This window comes from Podarcis raffonei, chromosome 10 (assembly GCF_027172205.1).
Source record: "Podarcis raffonei isolate rPodRaf1 chromosome 10, rPodRaf1.pri, whole genome shotgun sequence".
Lineage (NCBI taxonomy): Eukaryota > Metazoa > Chordata > Lepidosauria > Squamata > Lacertidae > Podarcis > Podarcis raffonei.
Genome location: NC_070611.1, coordinates 41,239,028 through 41,256,420, shown reverse-complemented (window position 1 = coordinate 41,256,420; position 17,393 = coordinate 41,239,028). Strand labels below are relative to the sequence as shown.

The following is a 17,393-nucleotide window of genomic DNA, read 5'->3' as shown; positions in this document are numbered from 1 at the left end:
TCTGCAAGTGGCCTGGGGGGGAAAGGACTTCCTTACCCTATTCAGTTTTGAAAATGTATCATTTTAAAACAGCCCATCAGAAAAGTAGCTATTGGTTTTTTATTTAAACTTCCAGTCGATACCTAAGCAAAACGCCATTCTTTAAAGAACAACCAAAGCACTCAAGTAACTCCATGCCAAAAATTATACATACTAAATATTTATACTTCTGTAGTATAATTGATTCTGCAATGCAGGGACCTCTCTGCTTCTCAAAAGGCATTTTAAAAGTATTGATAAGGAGTTGGCCTGTTCATAATTATACATAGGTCTTCATGGTCTGTGCCTATGCAACACAGAATCTGAAGCCTTTCAGGCAGACAACGAAACATGTCAGTCCAGACGCTCAGGACACATCTTTCAATGAGCATGGGCACCAATTTTCTGTTCAGCTCCTTTGACTGCTACAACAGTAGCATCGTTCAGAACTGTATCCTCATTACTGACAACTAGATGGTTTTCTTCCCTTTTGGCTTTTTGTTTTTCCTACAAGCTGCTTTGCTGCTAGTTTTCTTCAAGAAGCTTGCTGCCTATAGGGGGTTGGTGGGCTATGTCAAACACCTTGATGGGCTGGACCTAATATATGGTTTTAGCCTTACATTTGCCCTTCTATTCTACCTCAATGTACATTAGCTTTTCCCAACATAAAGCTCAATCCATTAAATGTTCCTTTATACTCATCTAGCTACTATTGCATAGAGGCTACCTAAAAATAAAATGAAAACCCTTAGGTAGCTTTCTGGATAAAATAAATGATTTTCTAAAACCACCTTTCGTTTATGCAATAATTTAATAAAAACTAAGGAATCTCACGGACAAGGTGAATAGTACTTGGTGGCAGAGGGGTCCAACTCAATTGCATTTGAGTAATGCTAGGTCATAAAATAAACAGCATTGCAAACAGGACAAATCCCAGAGTCAATCTAACAACTGTTAGGTACAGATAGTACCTTATTGAGCGTGAACTGTGTTTTCTATACCTTAATTCCAAAGCACATCCTAACAGTCTGCAAAAACCTACTGCATGAATGGTCAATGAAGCATACGGATTAGCACCACTTAATAGTTGGACTTTTTCTGCTGCTTTGTACAGAAGAAATAAGCAGCCTGCTAAAACCTTTTCTAGGCTCAAACTAGAATGTCAAACAATTCTGTAGAAAATATGTGGGAGTCCTGTTATACTTTGATTAGCCTCAACCCTACCGCCACTTACACGGGTACAGAAGAATAGCATCTAATGTATCAAACTTTTATTAGCAGAGATTTCAAATAAAACTAGTTTTAACAAGTGTAATGGGAAAATAATATAATCCGGTTTCTGAACATAATGAAGAATATCCAGAGTTCTGATAAATGGAATATTTGCACTGTCATTTAAATAAGTGTCATAACTGAAGTATCAAATAATGTTTAAGCTGGCTAGTGGATTTATCATAAATGAATGGGAAAAAATGAGCAGAATAAGACCAATTTCAATTCCCCATTCGTAGAAAGAACCTATCAAGCTATGCACTATAGGTCAGTGTACCATAGCTAAGGGCAGATAACATTCCCGAAAGTTCGTAACTTCATGACTTAAAGCAAGGCAAGACTCATGCTATATAAGACAAAACTTCAGAAAAGTAGACCATGCCTTGTGTTGATATCCAGTGTAAGCAGAGAAAGAATACATCTACAGGATTTAATAAGGCAGGTTTTTCCCCCAGAGCACTGCTGCCTAGCACTTTTAACACTTTCAAAAACCATATTTGGTATTAGATCCATAAATCTGTCTTTATTTTTTACAAAATGGATTCCAGGAAGTTAAAAGGCAATACCAGAGACGACTTAGGCGCAGAAATCAGGTGTAGTCATTCAAAGCATTCAAGTAGGGAATATGGTAATATAAATATTCAAAAGCCTTCTCTCAGAAATATTAAAACAATATGTATAACTCATTCCAAACTAAGAAGTAACCTGAAATACTCTAGAGGCCTCAAAAGCTGTTTTTCCTTTTGTTAGATACATGAGAGAACTTGCCTTTGATTAAATTCCTCTTTCCGAACATGGAAAGTTATCACATGGGGTCCACTGTTAAAACAGACTGCAAATTTATTCTGGCATAATGTGTTCCAACAGAGTACATAGGTGAGGTAATGGCCTTGAAGTTTTAATAGTCATCTCCTCTACTGACAACTTCTTTGCATGTTGGACGCAATAATATGGTATGCTCAAACTGTGCTGTATATGAGCCTTTAATATCACATAGGGGAGGGTATGGATCCACTATACCCAAGTCACACAGGTTCTTCAAAGCCATTAGATATTTACTTTCTCCCAGACGATCTAGCCATCTGCGGCAGAAGGCAAGAGTGCCAAAGTTTTCGTTGATAACATTCAGCAAGTGTTTTGCTCTTGGAAGCCTAGAAGAAAGAGTGCACTGAATGAGCAGGAGGAAATGCTGATCAGGCAGATACTGTGCAATCCCATGCATATTTACTCATGAGTAAGTCATGCTGTGTTCAGTAAAGAAGCAGTAAAAATATACTTTAAAATTCCATAATGCATAGCACTAGTAGCCAACAAGACACGGTAAACAAAAAAAAGTGTTCAGCATGCACCAGAATCGCATCATTGCTGCTGCATACCTTGTTTCTGGTGAGGAGACCATTCCAGAGAGAGTGGTCTTTGCTTTCATGTAACAATGAACGCACAAAGCTGTGGTGGGGCCTGAGGGTTGCATTTATTGTTTGCTAAGAAGAACAGAAGGGATTTTTCTTCCAATTGCAGCACTGGAAAAAGCCTCTCCACTAAGTCCAGCACTGCTATGGGAAGGAAAATAACTCCCTTGCTCCTACCAGCCTAGTGCTGCTCTTCCATTGGAACAGATCAGAACACTCCTGTTTCTGGAGTGATCCAGCCTGCTATTAATGACGGTATTCAAGAATATATAAAAAAATTGTCCAGTGGCATCAGAGACCCACTAAGTTTGTTCTTGGTATAAGCTTTCGTGTGCATGCACACTTCTTCAGACACAGTCAAGAAGACTGAAAGCTGCCTTGTTGTTACGAGTGTTGTTATTCCTGTCACTGCAGGTAATTTGAGTCAGGAGGCTGATAGGCTACGTCAGACACCACGATGGGCTGGATCTAGCCCATGGGCCACTTAATTTACCACTGCTGATTCAAAGAACATGATTCAAAGTATTTAAGGTGCTAGGCGTTTTTTGAAATCACTATGATTAAACCACAGTAATGTAAAGCTGCTGCTAATATTGGCTGTATTTGGATGTCATGCTAAATCATTCTTCCCAAATCAGGTGTTCCCCAGCTGTTCTTAAACTCTGATTATCCCTGACTACTGGCCATGCTGGGTAAGGCTGATAGGAGTTGTTAGTTCAAAAACATCTGGAAGAGTTTCAGCAGTGGTAAATTACTGTCCACTCACACACGAGTAAATCAAGTAACTTTAAGGACAAGTAGCTCTAAAAATTGTTGGTTTTTGTCTCATTTGTGCACCCATAGTATATAAGCAGTCTACTTACCATTCTTTTCAAGTTGTGAATTAGCAACGATATTTCTTTCAATAGTACAGACAAAGAGACATTTACCCACTGTAATAAAAGCAGGACTGACCTTATTGGCACATGTCCAACATCAAAGTTCTTCATATAATGAGAACATTCCATATCATCATGAACAACACCTTTTCCTGTGCTGCCAAAGGTTTCTATAGCATATACTTCTCCCTCCTAAAATTAAAGAGACACATATACTAGATAAGCATACTGGAGTCCATGCTGAGAAATAATCAAAGAACTATTTCTTTGCATTTGAAAACATGGGTTCTGGCACAATATTATTTTGCTACAGGAGACTAACTCTGGAATTTCTCAGAACTATAAATGTAGGACAACACATAATACCCCACAGAGCAGGTGTACAGGCAGCATGCCCATGAAATACAATCAATCTATTCACTTCCTGTAAATCAAAGATTTTCAAATACTGCCAGGGTGATACTTCCTTACTTAGACACTGCCCAATCAGGTTTAATGAATAGCTTAATCCCATGTACTAGGAATAGCTGTTCGGGTGTTATATTTCATTTATAGACTCAGCCTGGTTCAAAGGTGGCCACCCATACAGGCAGCTTACAATGTTAAACCCTCTTCACTTCAGCAACAGAAATTAGTCATATACCTTCAAATCATTCTCTGGGGCAATAGGTTATGCCTGGGAGCTAGAGTAGAGTACTTAGAATGCCACCAACAAGTGGGACAATGGTATTCCAGTTAGCTTACTCCTGGTGGGTAAGAATAGGAAAAGTGGGGCATTTTCAGAATAAAATTTTAAGACTTCTGAACTATTTCTGGAGTGGCATGTATTAGAATAAGAAAGAAGTTTGCAAGATCTTGTGATCAGTTGTGATAACTATCAGATAGTGCATGAATCCTGCTGCCCTTTGTCATCTTAACTAAACAGCCAGATTTTCCACTTTTCCCAATCAGGTAGTTCACCTCCCCATGTTTTATTTTTTAATGACACCTTCATTGGCTTCTAAATACAAATTTTAATTGTGGGGAAAGGACATTTTGAATTACTCGCAAGAACAAAATGATTGTTAGGCATACGGTTCATTTTTCATTTTAATAAAACTAATGCCAACTGTTAAGTATTACACACATATTTACAACATTCTGTTGTGAGCAGTAGCCATATGCTTCCTGGGTTTCAAGTAATTTAGTACTACAAACTAAAAAACTTCTGAGCTGAGGGGGACGGGAACGGAAACAGAATTTCAAACAAGGGCCAGGTGAAACTGCAAATATTAACAGCCTAATACGGTGCATATTCTTCAGTGGGAGTAAAGGCCCATTGAGCTCTATACTTCTGTGTACAGAGGGTAAGAGTGTAAGAGTTATTTGCTTACTTCCATTCTTGTTGCTTCTCCTCCTTTCACAATGGGAACAGTTTTGCCTGCATGTATCCTATAGGGTCCAATAGAGTGTCCATTCAGATTGCGAATTGGTTTCACTGTAACATAAAATACGAAACACTATAAAATCAATGCACGTAGTAAATAGTACAGTTAACTTTTCTAGAATAAGCAATTTCATTTTTTAAAAAAGCTATTCTCAATTTTTGGAATCCAAAAGACAACATGAAATTCCCGAAAACACAATTAAATGCAAAAATCAAAACCCTTTGAGAAGTTTAATGGATCTCAAAATGTTTTACTTGTGAGCAACAACAGTAATCAAGTCTTACAAATGCAATGCCTCTGTCGGTTTCATATGCACACATGCTCTCTCCCTTAGCGCTGAATCAAAACTATCACATGTACTAGATAGGGGAAATTTACCTTGATATGTTTTGCCATCAATTTCAACTTCATAAGATTCCATAACTTCTTGAATAGCCTCACCAACATCACAAAGGCGAACGTCTATTCCAGCGCACTATACACACACATAAGACAGGTTGAAATTGAAGATAAAAATTCCCTCTCACAAAGTATGTAGGTAAGAGATAAAGTTACACTTCCCCTTGCGAGTATACCTTTATTCCAGTATTAGTTGCATCTTTTACAGCTTGTAACAGCCTGTCATATTTTCGATTGAATGTGACAGTAAAAGCACAGTCAATGATACGACCTGAAATTAGATACAAATTAGATGAAAGAATCTGAACTCAACTAAATGATCTAACTGCAGAGTAAGCAAGAGAAAACTCACCACTAACATGTGTTCCAAAATCTATCTTGCAGATATCATCGTACTGCAATACAGTTGGATCTCCAGCGTTAGGGGTATAGTGGGCTGCACAGTTATTCAGAGAACATCCCGTGGGAAATGCAAGCCCAGCATTTAACCCATTCTCTTTTATCAACTTCCGTGAACAGTCTTCTAGTTTTTCGCTAGGGAAGCAAAGGTCTTTATTACATGAACGGATTTGTTTTCCAGCAGCTTTATTTAGTTGCTACATTAAAAAAAATTCAAACGATTCCCCTCCTTCCCTTTGCTATGCATATTACTGGGAATGTTCTTAGAATATGAGATATTTGCTGCCCCAAGAATATAAGATCTGAGGAAGTGCCACGTCTCCAGCTGTATCATACTCGTTGAACAACTTTGCAGCAACATTCTGTTAGCTGCTTGTCCCCCAGCCTCATAGTCCATAGAAGCAGTTGTGAAAAAACCAAAACAAAAATATACAATCATCACCAACAGTCACCAGAACTGATGGAGAACTAGGCTGATATATGGAAGCCCCACACCTAATCTCTATGTCCAGCACATTCAATTAAACTTATGGAGATGAACCCTTGTATAGTCCTCCCTTGATCCTATGATCTTTTATTCTCACCAGATTTCTATCATTGTCATTCCAGGTTTGATCCAGCTCATAACGTATTTTCTCACTTGTCTGTGTGCTTCAGCAGCCTCTCTGAAATCATTCCAGATCTCTTCACTTGCTTGATCTAGTGCTTTCTTTTCATCACTTGTTGTTCTCCAAGCAGCAGTTCGCCTTTAATATTGGGATAAAAGGATTGTCAGACTGGCCATTTTAGCTTGTAATCCAAACTAGATGACACAGGTATACTCAACAGGACTACTACTTTAATATACATATTTTAGATTAACAGAGGTAAACTTCAAATTACATATACAATCACTCAAGTTATTAAACTCTAGCTAGCCCACTCTGACCAAGTCCCAGAGGAGTTCAAAATCAATGTTTCCAATTCTACTGCCATCACGAAACACCTCACTGATTTCAGAAACTGGTAGGTGAAGATTTTGGTAAAAGAAAAAAATATTCATTGAAGGAGAAATATCATTATTGCACCATTTCTACCATGAAAAACCTTGGGTACCTAGCCTGACTCCAACTTGGGAGAATGTAAGGAACAGGTTTAGGAGTTCAGCCAAGTGACCTGCTGATAAGGAAAACTGCAGGTGTCCAAAGCTCCTCTACACATGTTCTTTGAATTCTAGATGTGGCCTGCACACATGCAATAGCTGGTATAGTGGACTGTACCACTTTAGACTGCAGGTGGAAAGGATCATGTTTTTAAACAATGCTTCATATAGGTAAAAGTAAAGGTAAAGGATTCCTCAACAGTTATGAGCGCCGCACCCCATAGTCGGCAGGACTTATCTGCTTTCAGACTGAGGGAGCCTGCATTTGTCTGCAGACAGCTTTTCCGGGTCATGTGGCCAGCATGACTAAACCACTTCTGGTGCACAGAACACTGTGATGAATGCCAGAGCACACAGAAATGCTACTGACCTTTCCGCCACAGCAGTACCCATTTACCTACTCGCAGTGGTATGCTTTCGAACAGCTAGGTTGGCAGGAGCTGGGACAAAGGAATGGGAGCTCACCCTGTTGTGCGGATTCAAAATGCCGACCTTATGATCAGCAAGCTCAAGAGGCTCAGTGGTTTAGACCACAGAGCTCCCCGCCTTCCTCCATATGAAAAGCTCTTGGCTATGCAGAACACTAGCCCAGTAGACAGCAAACTGGACTATAACTTCTTCCCTTGTTTTGCCGTTTTACTTGCACAGATTTATTTACACCACTTAGAGATGATGGTGATTAAGCAATATACAAATTGCTGAAATAAAATAAATAAATAAAACTACATGGGGACATTCAGAAGTGGTACAACCCCACTTACTGTCCAGAAAATCACACAAGCCACTCTACCACTTCACTGTTCTACCACGTCATTGTTGCATGTGTAGACCAGGTCTTATGTCTTATCTCAGGGATGGAGAACCTCTGACCCACCAGACCATTTTGGCCAAGCCACACCCTGCCCTGCACCTCACATCATATAACAGTGGTCCAGCCCACCTGCTTAAGTTGGCCTGTGGGTAGAAAAGCATCTGGCTAAACTAACAAAGCATATTCCTTCATGTGCCACCACATATTTTTTTGAAAGGTGCGAAGCCTGTCAACTGCATGACTTAAGATATGCGAACTTGGCAAATGAAAGACCAAAGGATATTTGTGGAGACGGCTCTTGCTGACTTGCCCTCCATTAAGTCTGAGCAAAGCAAATGGGTATGCAGTCCAGTCCTGAATCCACAAACCAAGGGAAAGGTTCTGTGACGGGAAGACTGAGCAATTCCAGTGGTGATTTACATCAGTGATAACCATTCATGCCTGCCTCTGTGAGTGGCCATTGTCTCCCCTATTCCTGGCCAGGTGCCATACCAGTTACCTGCCAAAACGTGACATGTGCTCTAACTAGCAAGAAAGAACCAGGTGCCACACAAATCAATGAGCATAAGAGGGTCCTTACAATGGGCTTGGGTATGCAGCAGTGCTTTGTTTCCTCCATTCAATCACCACCTATCCTCCATCGGTGACCATCAGGAAACCATGCAACTGACCACCTAAAGCCATGCTACTCACAAGTAGACCAAGCAGTCAGTCTGTTGCTAGCTCAGCACAGGTAGATTTGATCTACAGAGCTTTTATTTTCAGTATTTGTCCATTTGCCTTTTCCTCTTCCATTCTTAATAAAGCTTCATATTATTTGACTGCTGGGATCTGAAGGGTGTTTATGCCAAACTTTAGGATTTGGGTAATCTCCTACATGCTTAGCCACTGAGCATATATATGCTACTAGGGCAAAAGTGTGAATTCCATGGTGGAGGAGACAGTTAAATGCCAGCCCCATTGTCCTGAGTAAACAGAATGATGTGACTGAAAGGCAGAGGTAGCATTGACTCAGAATTCTAGATTTTTATTATTTCATGGAACACCACAGAATTCCCTCCCACTGGGGGCTCGTATCCAACTGTAGAACTGCAAAAACTCAGTGATGGTGGCAGCAATTACCAGATAGTTTAGAGGACACTGCTGGTCTACTTTGCAAGGCAGCTGTGCAGCGTGTAGGCAGGCTCTCCTAACCTTCCCCCTTCCATTACAGTATTATTATTATTTTAATTTTTTTCTCTTTTTTTAAACAAACACTAATACAATTACCACTAAGCACTTATCCAGCAGCACATCTAATGGTGCTTGATTTATCCATTGTCTCTAGACAAACACTTACACATTCAACATTCAAACATATTACTTAATGAAAGCTCTGCACTGAGAATATTGAGTGGTTGGTATAACAAGGTCTTTATTTTGGTCATTAACATAAAGGGGTCCACATTTCTAGGAAGGTATCTCTATTTGTTATGCCTTTAATTGCCCTCTGGGTGTCTAGTGAAATGCTCAAACGCTAATCATGCTGCAGTCAGTAAGAAGCCTACAAGGTCTCTGAAGTGCAGGGTGGAGCCTAAGCCTATGTCCAAAGATAGTAGGGCTAAGGAGGGTTTGAAGAAAGGGGGTTGGCCTGTAATTGTGGATATAATAGATAATACTCCATTCCAAAAGTTTTTAACATGGCGGTATTCCCACCAAAAATGAATAAATGAACCCAGCTTTTCCATCACAGTATTAACCTACTGCAGGCTTTAAGGACTGCAGTGTAGTTCTCTACAGAATTAAACAGAACATAGTTTTGAAGTATAAAATACACAGGTACATTGTCACTTTTGAATGACAAGCATTATTATTACAGTTATTACTATTATTAATACCTCCCCTTTTCCCCTAATGGGACTCAAGGCAACTTACGGATTTTAAAAAAGAAATTAATAAAAACATAGAAAAATAATAATTAAAAAACAAGAGAATTAAAATTATATACATTTAATAGTATATAAACAAGCACAGGCCTTGTTGATTATGCCTATGGTCAAGTACTATATAGTTTGCTGGCAAAGTCACTGCTACATGCATTTACCATTCATACATAAAAGTAGTCCCAACTCATTAAGCATCTCTACATCATCCCAAGATCAACTGCCAACAAAATACAGTATGCAGTTACAAACATATACAGAGATCTGCAGGTAGGAACACTCTAAAATTCACTTACTTCCAATTAGCGCCTCCAAATAACGGATAACAGTAGAGCGAATATAATAACCCAGCTCTTGGGGCAGAGACTTATAAACAACAGGCAAAACGCCTACAAAATAATTTGTCAATGTACCACGCTGTGCATGTTAATTTTTTAAAACAAGATACATACCCATCTTGTGTTGGTGGATACTCACACTCTTCACCTTTTGGAAATATTCCAGTGGTAAACAAATCACATATTGGAATAGACGGAGGATCTGTCTGGACTTTAGCTGTTGGGTGAAATGCAAAAGTTGAATCTCTTACGATGCACTGCATAGTTCTATCATTTCCAATACAAAAGCATTTAATTTTTAGGTGTTTTGTTTTTACATTGCCTTACTTGGGCTCACATCTAAAACTGAAAACATGCCAAGATACCCTTAAATAACCTTGCCAGTTCTGAGTGCCTTTTACAGTTGCAGCACTGAGTCACTTTAAGCAAAAAAACCTGGGTTGTGCATAGCAATCAATTTCTTTAAGAATTTGAATATCTGCATACACTTCAAACACCACTGTTTACCAAGACAGCATCTATATTCTCATACCTGTCCTTGGTGAATCACTGAAATCACTTACAGTGATTAAAAATATAAGACTGCACATATGTACTAAAGTCTTTCAGGTGTCAGTTCCTCTCCCAGGTCTCTATAAAATATATACATGAGGATGGTTGTTGTTTTGAGATTTAATCTTCTTTTCAACTATAACTTATAGCTGTATACCAACACCACTTCCCTCCCCCATGTACCTGCTAAAATGAAGGGTCTTACAAAGTAATCTTCCCCAGCACTGGGGTGGGATAACATATTTCCCACTTGGCCTATAAAGAGCAGGCAAAGAGCCTTATCTTCCCTTCACAGCACTGAACATCACAGCTTTGCAACTGGGAGATAAAGCTGTGGAGGCTCACTTGCTACAACTTGCCAAGCTGGGTGCCGACTGCAGGACAAAGGTTACCTACCCCTGCAGTAGACAATACTGAGCAAGACAACCAAATGTTCTTGCTATGTATAAGGTAGTGTTATGTGTAAGCTCCATAAACATGACATAAGCAGAAACAAAGTTTGCACGATACAACCATAGTAACAAACACCTACGTCCTTTCTTCTTTTTCTTCTTCTTCTTTTTCTTCCCTGCTGCACCATCACCTTCACCTTCACCATCTACAGAAGACAAACATTTACAAATTTATAAACAATAACTACAGATAATAGCACTACTACCTAAGATTATTATTCTATAGTTGCGAGAGGAAAAAATCGAGTTAAGAGGCTTGGCTAAAGGGCTAGAGCAAAGCTACATATTAGAGCAGCCTGATTAGACTCGCCCAAACTGCATGCAACTTCACACCTGCACAGGACGTGAAGATTTCAAAGAACAAGCAGGGATAACTCCTGCTGAACCTCTATTGGCAAGAGTTCCACAGAGCAGGGCTTGCTACACTAAAGGCTCAGTGCCTGGTAAAGACCTGCTGAACCTCAGGGGTATATGAGACCACCAAGTGCCTCATCACAAGACTTCAGTGATCAAAGTGGAGCATAAAGAATCAGGTGGTACTTCAGGCCCAAATAGTTTATGGCTTTGTGAGCACAAGAACATTGAAACTGGCAGTAGGAAATTGGTAACCAATGAAGGTTTCTCAGCAGCTATCCCTTATGCAAACATACACACACACACAACCATAGCTAACATCATTCAGTGAAACAAGTGGTGATGACCTGAGTACACCCCAATAAATATATTTCTTTGTGTAATAAATAGTATTAGCAGCAATAATAATAATAATAATAGAAGAACACTGCCAGACCCTTAAGTGCAGATTGAGACACAAAGTTTAATCATGGCTGTAACCACAAGCATCTTCACTGTGATGTCTTTCCTATTTCAATAAGGCATCAGCAGCTTTCAACATGCCCGTTATGACACCAGAAATCTGGAGTTTAAAATGTACACTAGTCACTACATGTTGTATGCTTAATTTTGGAAGCATACCAAGACACATTATAGAAATTAGTATGCACAGGTGGAATCTGTAGCAAGCTACTGCAATGTGGCATGCTCCTGGTCAGTGTTTCAACCAGTCATGCCCTCCATTTCATTTCCTCTATTACTTCATTACCCCACAAAAATAAATCAGGATTCCATGCCCACAAGACATGCTTAATTCTCAGTGGGTTGTTTTGGGATCCCCCTCCCCCACATTTTTAGTTTAGTTTACTGTCTTTCTATGCTGGCTAAGAAGCAAGGAGCTTCGCTTTCTCCATGGCATATACTGAACTCGAGCTAGTTGGTGAAAGATGGGTAAAGTGATTTGTCCCTCCTCTGCCAGTCCATTTGTTCTCTGGAGAGAATTCCATGCACTTCCCTGAGTGGAATTCCTGGTTGTTGAAAGTAATTAAATATTTGCTAATAATGCAAGAATAAGAGGGCAACATTAGATAAAAGCAAAACCATATTTTTAAATAAAAAAACCCCGCTGATGTTAAGCAGCATTAATAGTTCAAACGTATTGTGTAAGTGCTTCACACATACAGTTGGGTACAACATTCATAACAAAACCACTTTCAAAGTGAACTAATTAATGCCACATGAGAAATCAATAAAAATCATGGCTTCACAAGGGCAAATCATATGCTGTTCAGCACTGTCAATGATTATTCCTTCTAGCCACACACTTCCATCACCCTTCAGTTTACAGCAGCTACCACCAGAGAAGTCTAAGGCCTCTGGCTGGCAGGTACATTTCTGGCAACAAAAAAAGAGAGAGATAAAGTGCATGAAAAGATAGGACCGCTGCCTGGAAAGAACCCTTTGTTTCTGTAGTTCTATGGAGAGGAAAGGTAAGAGGCAGCATAAAGAGAAAGAAAGTATCCTTCAGGCAGAGTTAGCCAGGTAGCCACTAGTTTCCAGTAACTGACCTATGCACACTTCTTTATTTAAAATTCTGAAGCTTTAAAATAAGAAACTATCACTTTGATAGTGATCTGGCTGACACACATTATTTAAGTTTTACATTACCGTAATTTTATTTTACTAAAAAGATATAGTTAGGGCATTAAAGACTGTAAACACTTTTTTGTATATAAAAAACCTAGAGCCCATTTTAAAGCATAATTTCAGTCTGTCACAGCACATTCTGAAACAAAGACACAGTTGTTCTTTAAATAGTCAATGCTCTTTAACACTGCTACTCGTTTTAATGAAAACTGCATCAGATTCCTCTTGCCCTTGAACTATGCTTAATCCATTTACACTACATCAGAAAAAAAGTTCTGGCATGCAGTTCATTCATCTACCAATCTGGAATACTTTCCAGTTCCCTATGCTAACCACTGCAGATTCTGGCAATATTCAGTCCTACAGTGGCTGCTGTTCACTTATTACAGGCTTCTTCTGCGGTACTGTGCTGGTAGATTTGCCAATCAGCAAGCCAAACTGTTTAGACTGCCATGTCCTTGAAGACTGCTGCATTATTTCCATTCTTTTGTCAGAGTCACAACTACTGTCTCTAATCAAGGCTATAATCCTAGGAGCTGAATGAAAACTTAATTCCAAGTAACATGTTTAGCTTCCACCATGAACAATTGATTCCTAATGCAAAACACCAGACAGCAATGAAGATTCTGTCTGAAAGGTTCTTGATTTGGTCCAAGACATATTTTTGCTATTAGGTTTAAAAAAGCTTCGCCTATTTATTTATATTACTAGATTGTTAACACAACTTTCCCCACAGGACAATCAAGGTGCCATACATGCCCCCCCCCATTTTACCATCACAAAAATCATGTGAGGTAGATTAGACTAGGGGCGTGTGGCTGACCAAGGTCACCCAGTGAGTCTTATGGATGAATGGGGATTTGAAGCCTAGAGTTAAGCACCATCATGTAACAGTCTCTTAGCATTTAGGATCTCTTCTGAATTATATGAAGCTCAGGTCACTAGCAATCCAGTTAATTAGAACTTAAGCTATTAAATGGGTGAGTGTGGGGAGCCCCAGACATCTATTCCAACACCCAACAGGAATAACACATTAACAGTTGTTCTTGTTCAAAACCAATTAATGTGGATAGGTATTGTGTTGCAAAAGAACTTGAACTGAAATGTTTGGTCTATTTTAGATAAATAAACTCACATCAAAGTCTCTAGGAGAAAATCATCAAAGTGTATTGAAAACATTGTTAGCTTAACCACCATGTCTTATATACAGCCCCCTATTCTTGGTCCAGAAAAAGCCCTTTGCATGTAAAATGGGGCTTCTGGCTGTCATTCATATTTCATTCCTATCTTCTTCATCATATGGCTTTTCAAAATGTAGATATAATACAAGGACAACAGTAATAAAGCCTGTTTTCTGTAGTTTAAATGACTTATAATTTATAGAATAATCTAGGTAAAATTGTCACTTTAAGAATTAAGCTGAATTTTATTTCATTTCTTTTAATGAACAGAAAGACTGGCATTTTGTTTAGAACAAAAGCTCATCAGAAATGGCTTCATAAATTGAATTCAATATCTGTGACTTTCAAGCATGTATGTATGTACCAATAAAATTAACCAAAGATCTATCAATATTCTCTATTACCATTCCCAAACAGGAATTTCAATATATAACACAGTCACAGTGTTGCAGTGGATAGCCTATTATACCTGAACAAAGGAGATCTAGGTTAAAGTCAGTGCTCAGCCATCCCTTGGGATAGATCCTATCTCTCATCTTGAATTACCCTGATAAGAGTTGCTCTTTCCAAGGTTATAATTACTTAGTATAATATGATCTCTTTTTAAAATCAATGAACAAAACATTTGATAATAGCCTTTTTATACAGCGGCGCTTTCAACAACCTACATAAAACTGCTTCAGCATGAAATATCTTTCCCAACTCCAGTAATCCCTTAACTAAAGCAAACTACAAATATTTTTACATTAATATTTTACATATCATGGACAGGGTAAATTATACTTGCCTTCATCATCATCTTCTTTCTCCTTTTCCTCCAGTGCTTGTTTATCCAATTGTTTTGTCACCTCATCAAGTGTTGACTCAGATTCTCTCTCGGTTTCTTGTCCTGTTTGCAAATAAGCAGGTAGTTTGAACAATAACGCAAAACCCAGCTAAACAAAGACAATATACTTTCAAAATTGTGTGTCTCTACTTTCTAAATTATACAAGACTATTCCTATATTATCACTGCAGGTAAATAATAAATTTCTTCCAAGCAATTCCATAAATTGAAATCTCTCTCCCTAGACCTTAGGACAGGTACCATGTACTAATGAAAGCATGTAAATCCACCCCCCACCCCCGCCTTACGCAACGGCAACAGTCTCTAAGAATTAAAACACACTCTCAGTCCTGTAAGGAAACCATGCAGTTACAATCGTCCTCCTTCTATACCATACGAGTGAGTGTCCGACGGCAAATTCATCATGCCGAAGACCCTATCTCCCATTACATGTGAATTTCGTGCATGCTCCCACCATAAAAGTTATCTTCCGACTGCAGTGTTGATTAACTCCCCCCCCCCCTTTCCCAGGCACCCTGACAGCTGCATACCAGCACTCTCTTGCTTCCCAAGAAAACCCCGGCAGCGTGTCACCACCCCGACACAGAAGATCTCACACGCGAGGTCGCCTTGCCATACACGACCCACGCCCTAGTTTAACGATTTCCAGTCTCATATATCATCATATATATATATATGATGATAAAAGGCTTAAATCATGAGCTTGACGGCCTAACACCCAGACCCTCCCCATCGCTTCCCCCTAAACCCCTCCGACTCTGGGAACATTTCCCCACAGCGGCGCCACGGAACGACGAGACAGTCACGTCCTTCTTTCCCCTCAAAAGGGGCTCGTCCTCCCACCGACCCACCCCGGACGTCTCAGGGGCCAAGGAGGCTTCGCTCCCGCTCCTCCTCCTCCGAAGTTGTCCCCGTGGCTCGCCCCTGACGCGGCCTCCCCCCCCCCGCCCCGCCATCGCCTTGCCCGGCCCAGCTCCTACCCGCGGCGGCTCCTTTGCTCTTCTTCTTCTTCTTGCGCTTCTTCTTCGCTCCTTCTTCAGCGCCAGGCCCCGCCGCGCCTTCTCTCTCCTCGGGATCCAAGAGCACCTCCCCGTTCAGGTGCTTCTCCTCCTCGGGGCTGCCCCTTTCCTCCACGGCCGCCATGTTGCAGCCGCCGCCGTCGCCGCCGCCTCCTCTCCCACGACTAGCCGCCGCCAGCGAGAGAGAGCCAGAGACCGAGAGTGGGGGGAAGGCCGCTCCAGCCCCAGCTACTCTATGGCTCAGCCCTGGGGCACGTCGGGAAAGATGGAGGGCTAAGAATCCCGTCGGGGGGGGGCGAGGACGAGCAGCGAGCACGTGCGCTGTGGAAGAGCGAGAGAGTTGTTGTCTGAGAGGCTGTCCGTGGGAGGTGCAGTTTAGGGCCGGGCTCATAGCTCTTGCCGTCGCCTGGGCCTCCTCTCTTCACACCACGTGGGTTCTCTCCCCACCTCACCCCCCCCCCGGCAACCAATTTCCCTCAGTAGGTTGCAGCAAAACTTAACGTGGAGAGCTTCATGGCACCTTAAAAGACTAGCCGTGCAAAGCTATGGCTGCTTGTCTGTCCGTTCAAAAGGAAGCCCCGTTGAGTTCAGCGAGGGAGTCTTCCTTTTATCTAAAACTGGCGGGACTGCAACCCAGCACATTTTATTCTGGCATAAATTGTCCCTGGACCAGAGCCCATTTCATCAGATGTGTACATGGCACCGTAAATTCGACAAGACTGGATTTGTCTGCTTCTATCACTAATCTAAAATGCTGATTTTGGAAAAAGTTGCTTAAGAGACTTAACTCCTATTTCAATACAGGATGGATCATAGGCCCAACATGCGCCTGAAAAATACTGTACTGTAAACTACACTCGGCTAAATAGACTAGGAGCATACCAACCTGACAAGATGTTCACCACAGATTGTTTTTGTTTTTTATTTTAGTATGTTGTCAGTTCTCTATTGTTTTTTATTGTAATTACCTCATTCAGCAAGGGATACCCACAGATGCACATCTGCACCCGTCAGTGCTCATTCTGAGAGTATTGTCATTTAATGAATGATAACTAACATCTGTTGGATGTGAATGAGGATGTGTGTGCTATTAGAGCTGGATCAGGGGAGCTACTTAAGTTATGAAATAACTAAATTTTAATAAAATTAAAACATTGCAGCCAAATGCCTATCAAGCTGTTCTCAAGCCAAACAAATGCTATATGCCCACCAATGTGTTTTAATGCCAGAAAAAAATTAATGCCCATAGTTACCAGCCAGGAAAATAATTGTGGGAGGTGGAGGTGCAGAATGCATCCATGGCCAACTGGAGCAAAACAACTGCTCTGGTTGATGAGGGAGAGACAGA

The 17,393-nt window shown here is 40.4% G+C and overlaps 1 protein-coding gene across 1 annotated transcript; it reads right to left on the bottom strand.

Annotated features, from left to right (window-relative positions):
- Positions 1–1,274: 1,274 nt before the first annotated feature.
- METAP2 (methionyl aminopeptidase 2) lies at positions 1,275–16,422 on the bottom strand. Its single transcript, XM_053407476.1, has 11 exons — positions 16,007–16,422; positions 14,967–15,068; positions 11,099–11,164; positions 10,129–10,231; positions 6,387–6,548; positions 5,756–5,937; positions 5,580–5,674; positions 5,383–5,479; positions 4,951–5,054; positions 3,654–3,769; positions 1,275–2,441 (listed from the first exon to the last, which is right to left on the bottom strand). The coding sequence occupies exons 1-11, from the start codon at positions 16,167–16,169 to the stop codon at positions 2,189–2,191; spliced, it is 1,443 nt and encodes a 480-aa protein (XP_053263451.1). The 5' UTR covers positions 16,170–16,422; the 3' UTR covers positions 1,275–2,188.
- Between the last annotated feature and the right edge of the window lie 971 nt (positions 16,423–17,393).

Bases quoted from the DNA above. Each gene is read 5' to 3' on its own strand.
- METAP2 (XM_053407476.1), bottom strand. From the start codon at position 16,169: ATGGCGGCCGTGGAGGAAAGGGGCAGCCCCGAGGAGGAGAAGCACCTG. The intron at 15,069-16,006 runs GTAGGAGCTGGG...ATTTGCAAACAG, and splicing joins GAGCAAAGGAGCCGCCGCGG to GACAAGAAACCGAGAGAGAA. The intron at 5,938-6,386 runs GTGAGAATAAAA...TTGCTTCCCTAG, and splicing joins ATGACAATGATAGAAATCTG to CGAAAAACTAGAAGACTGTT.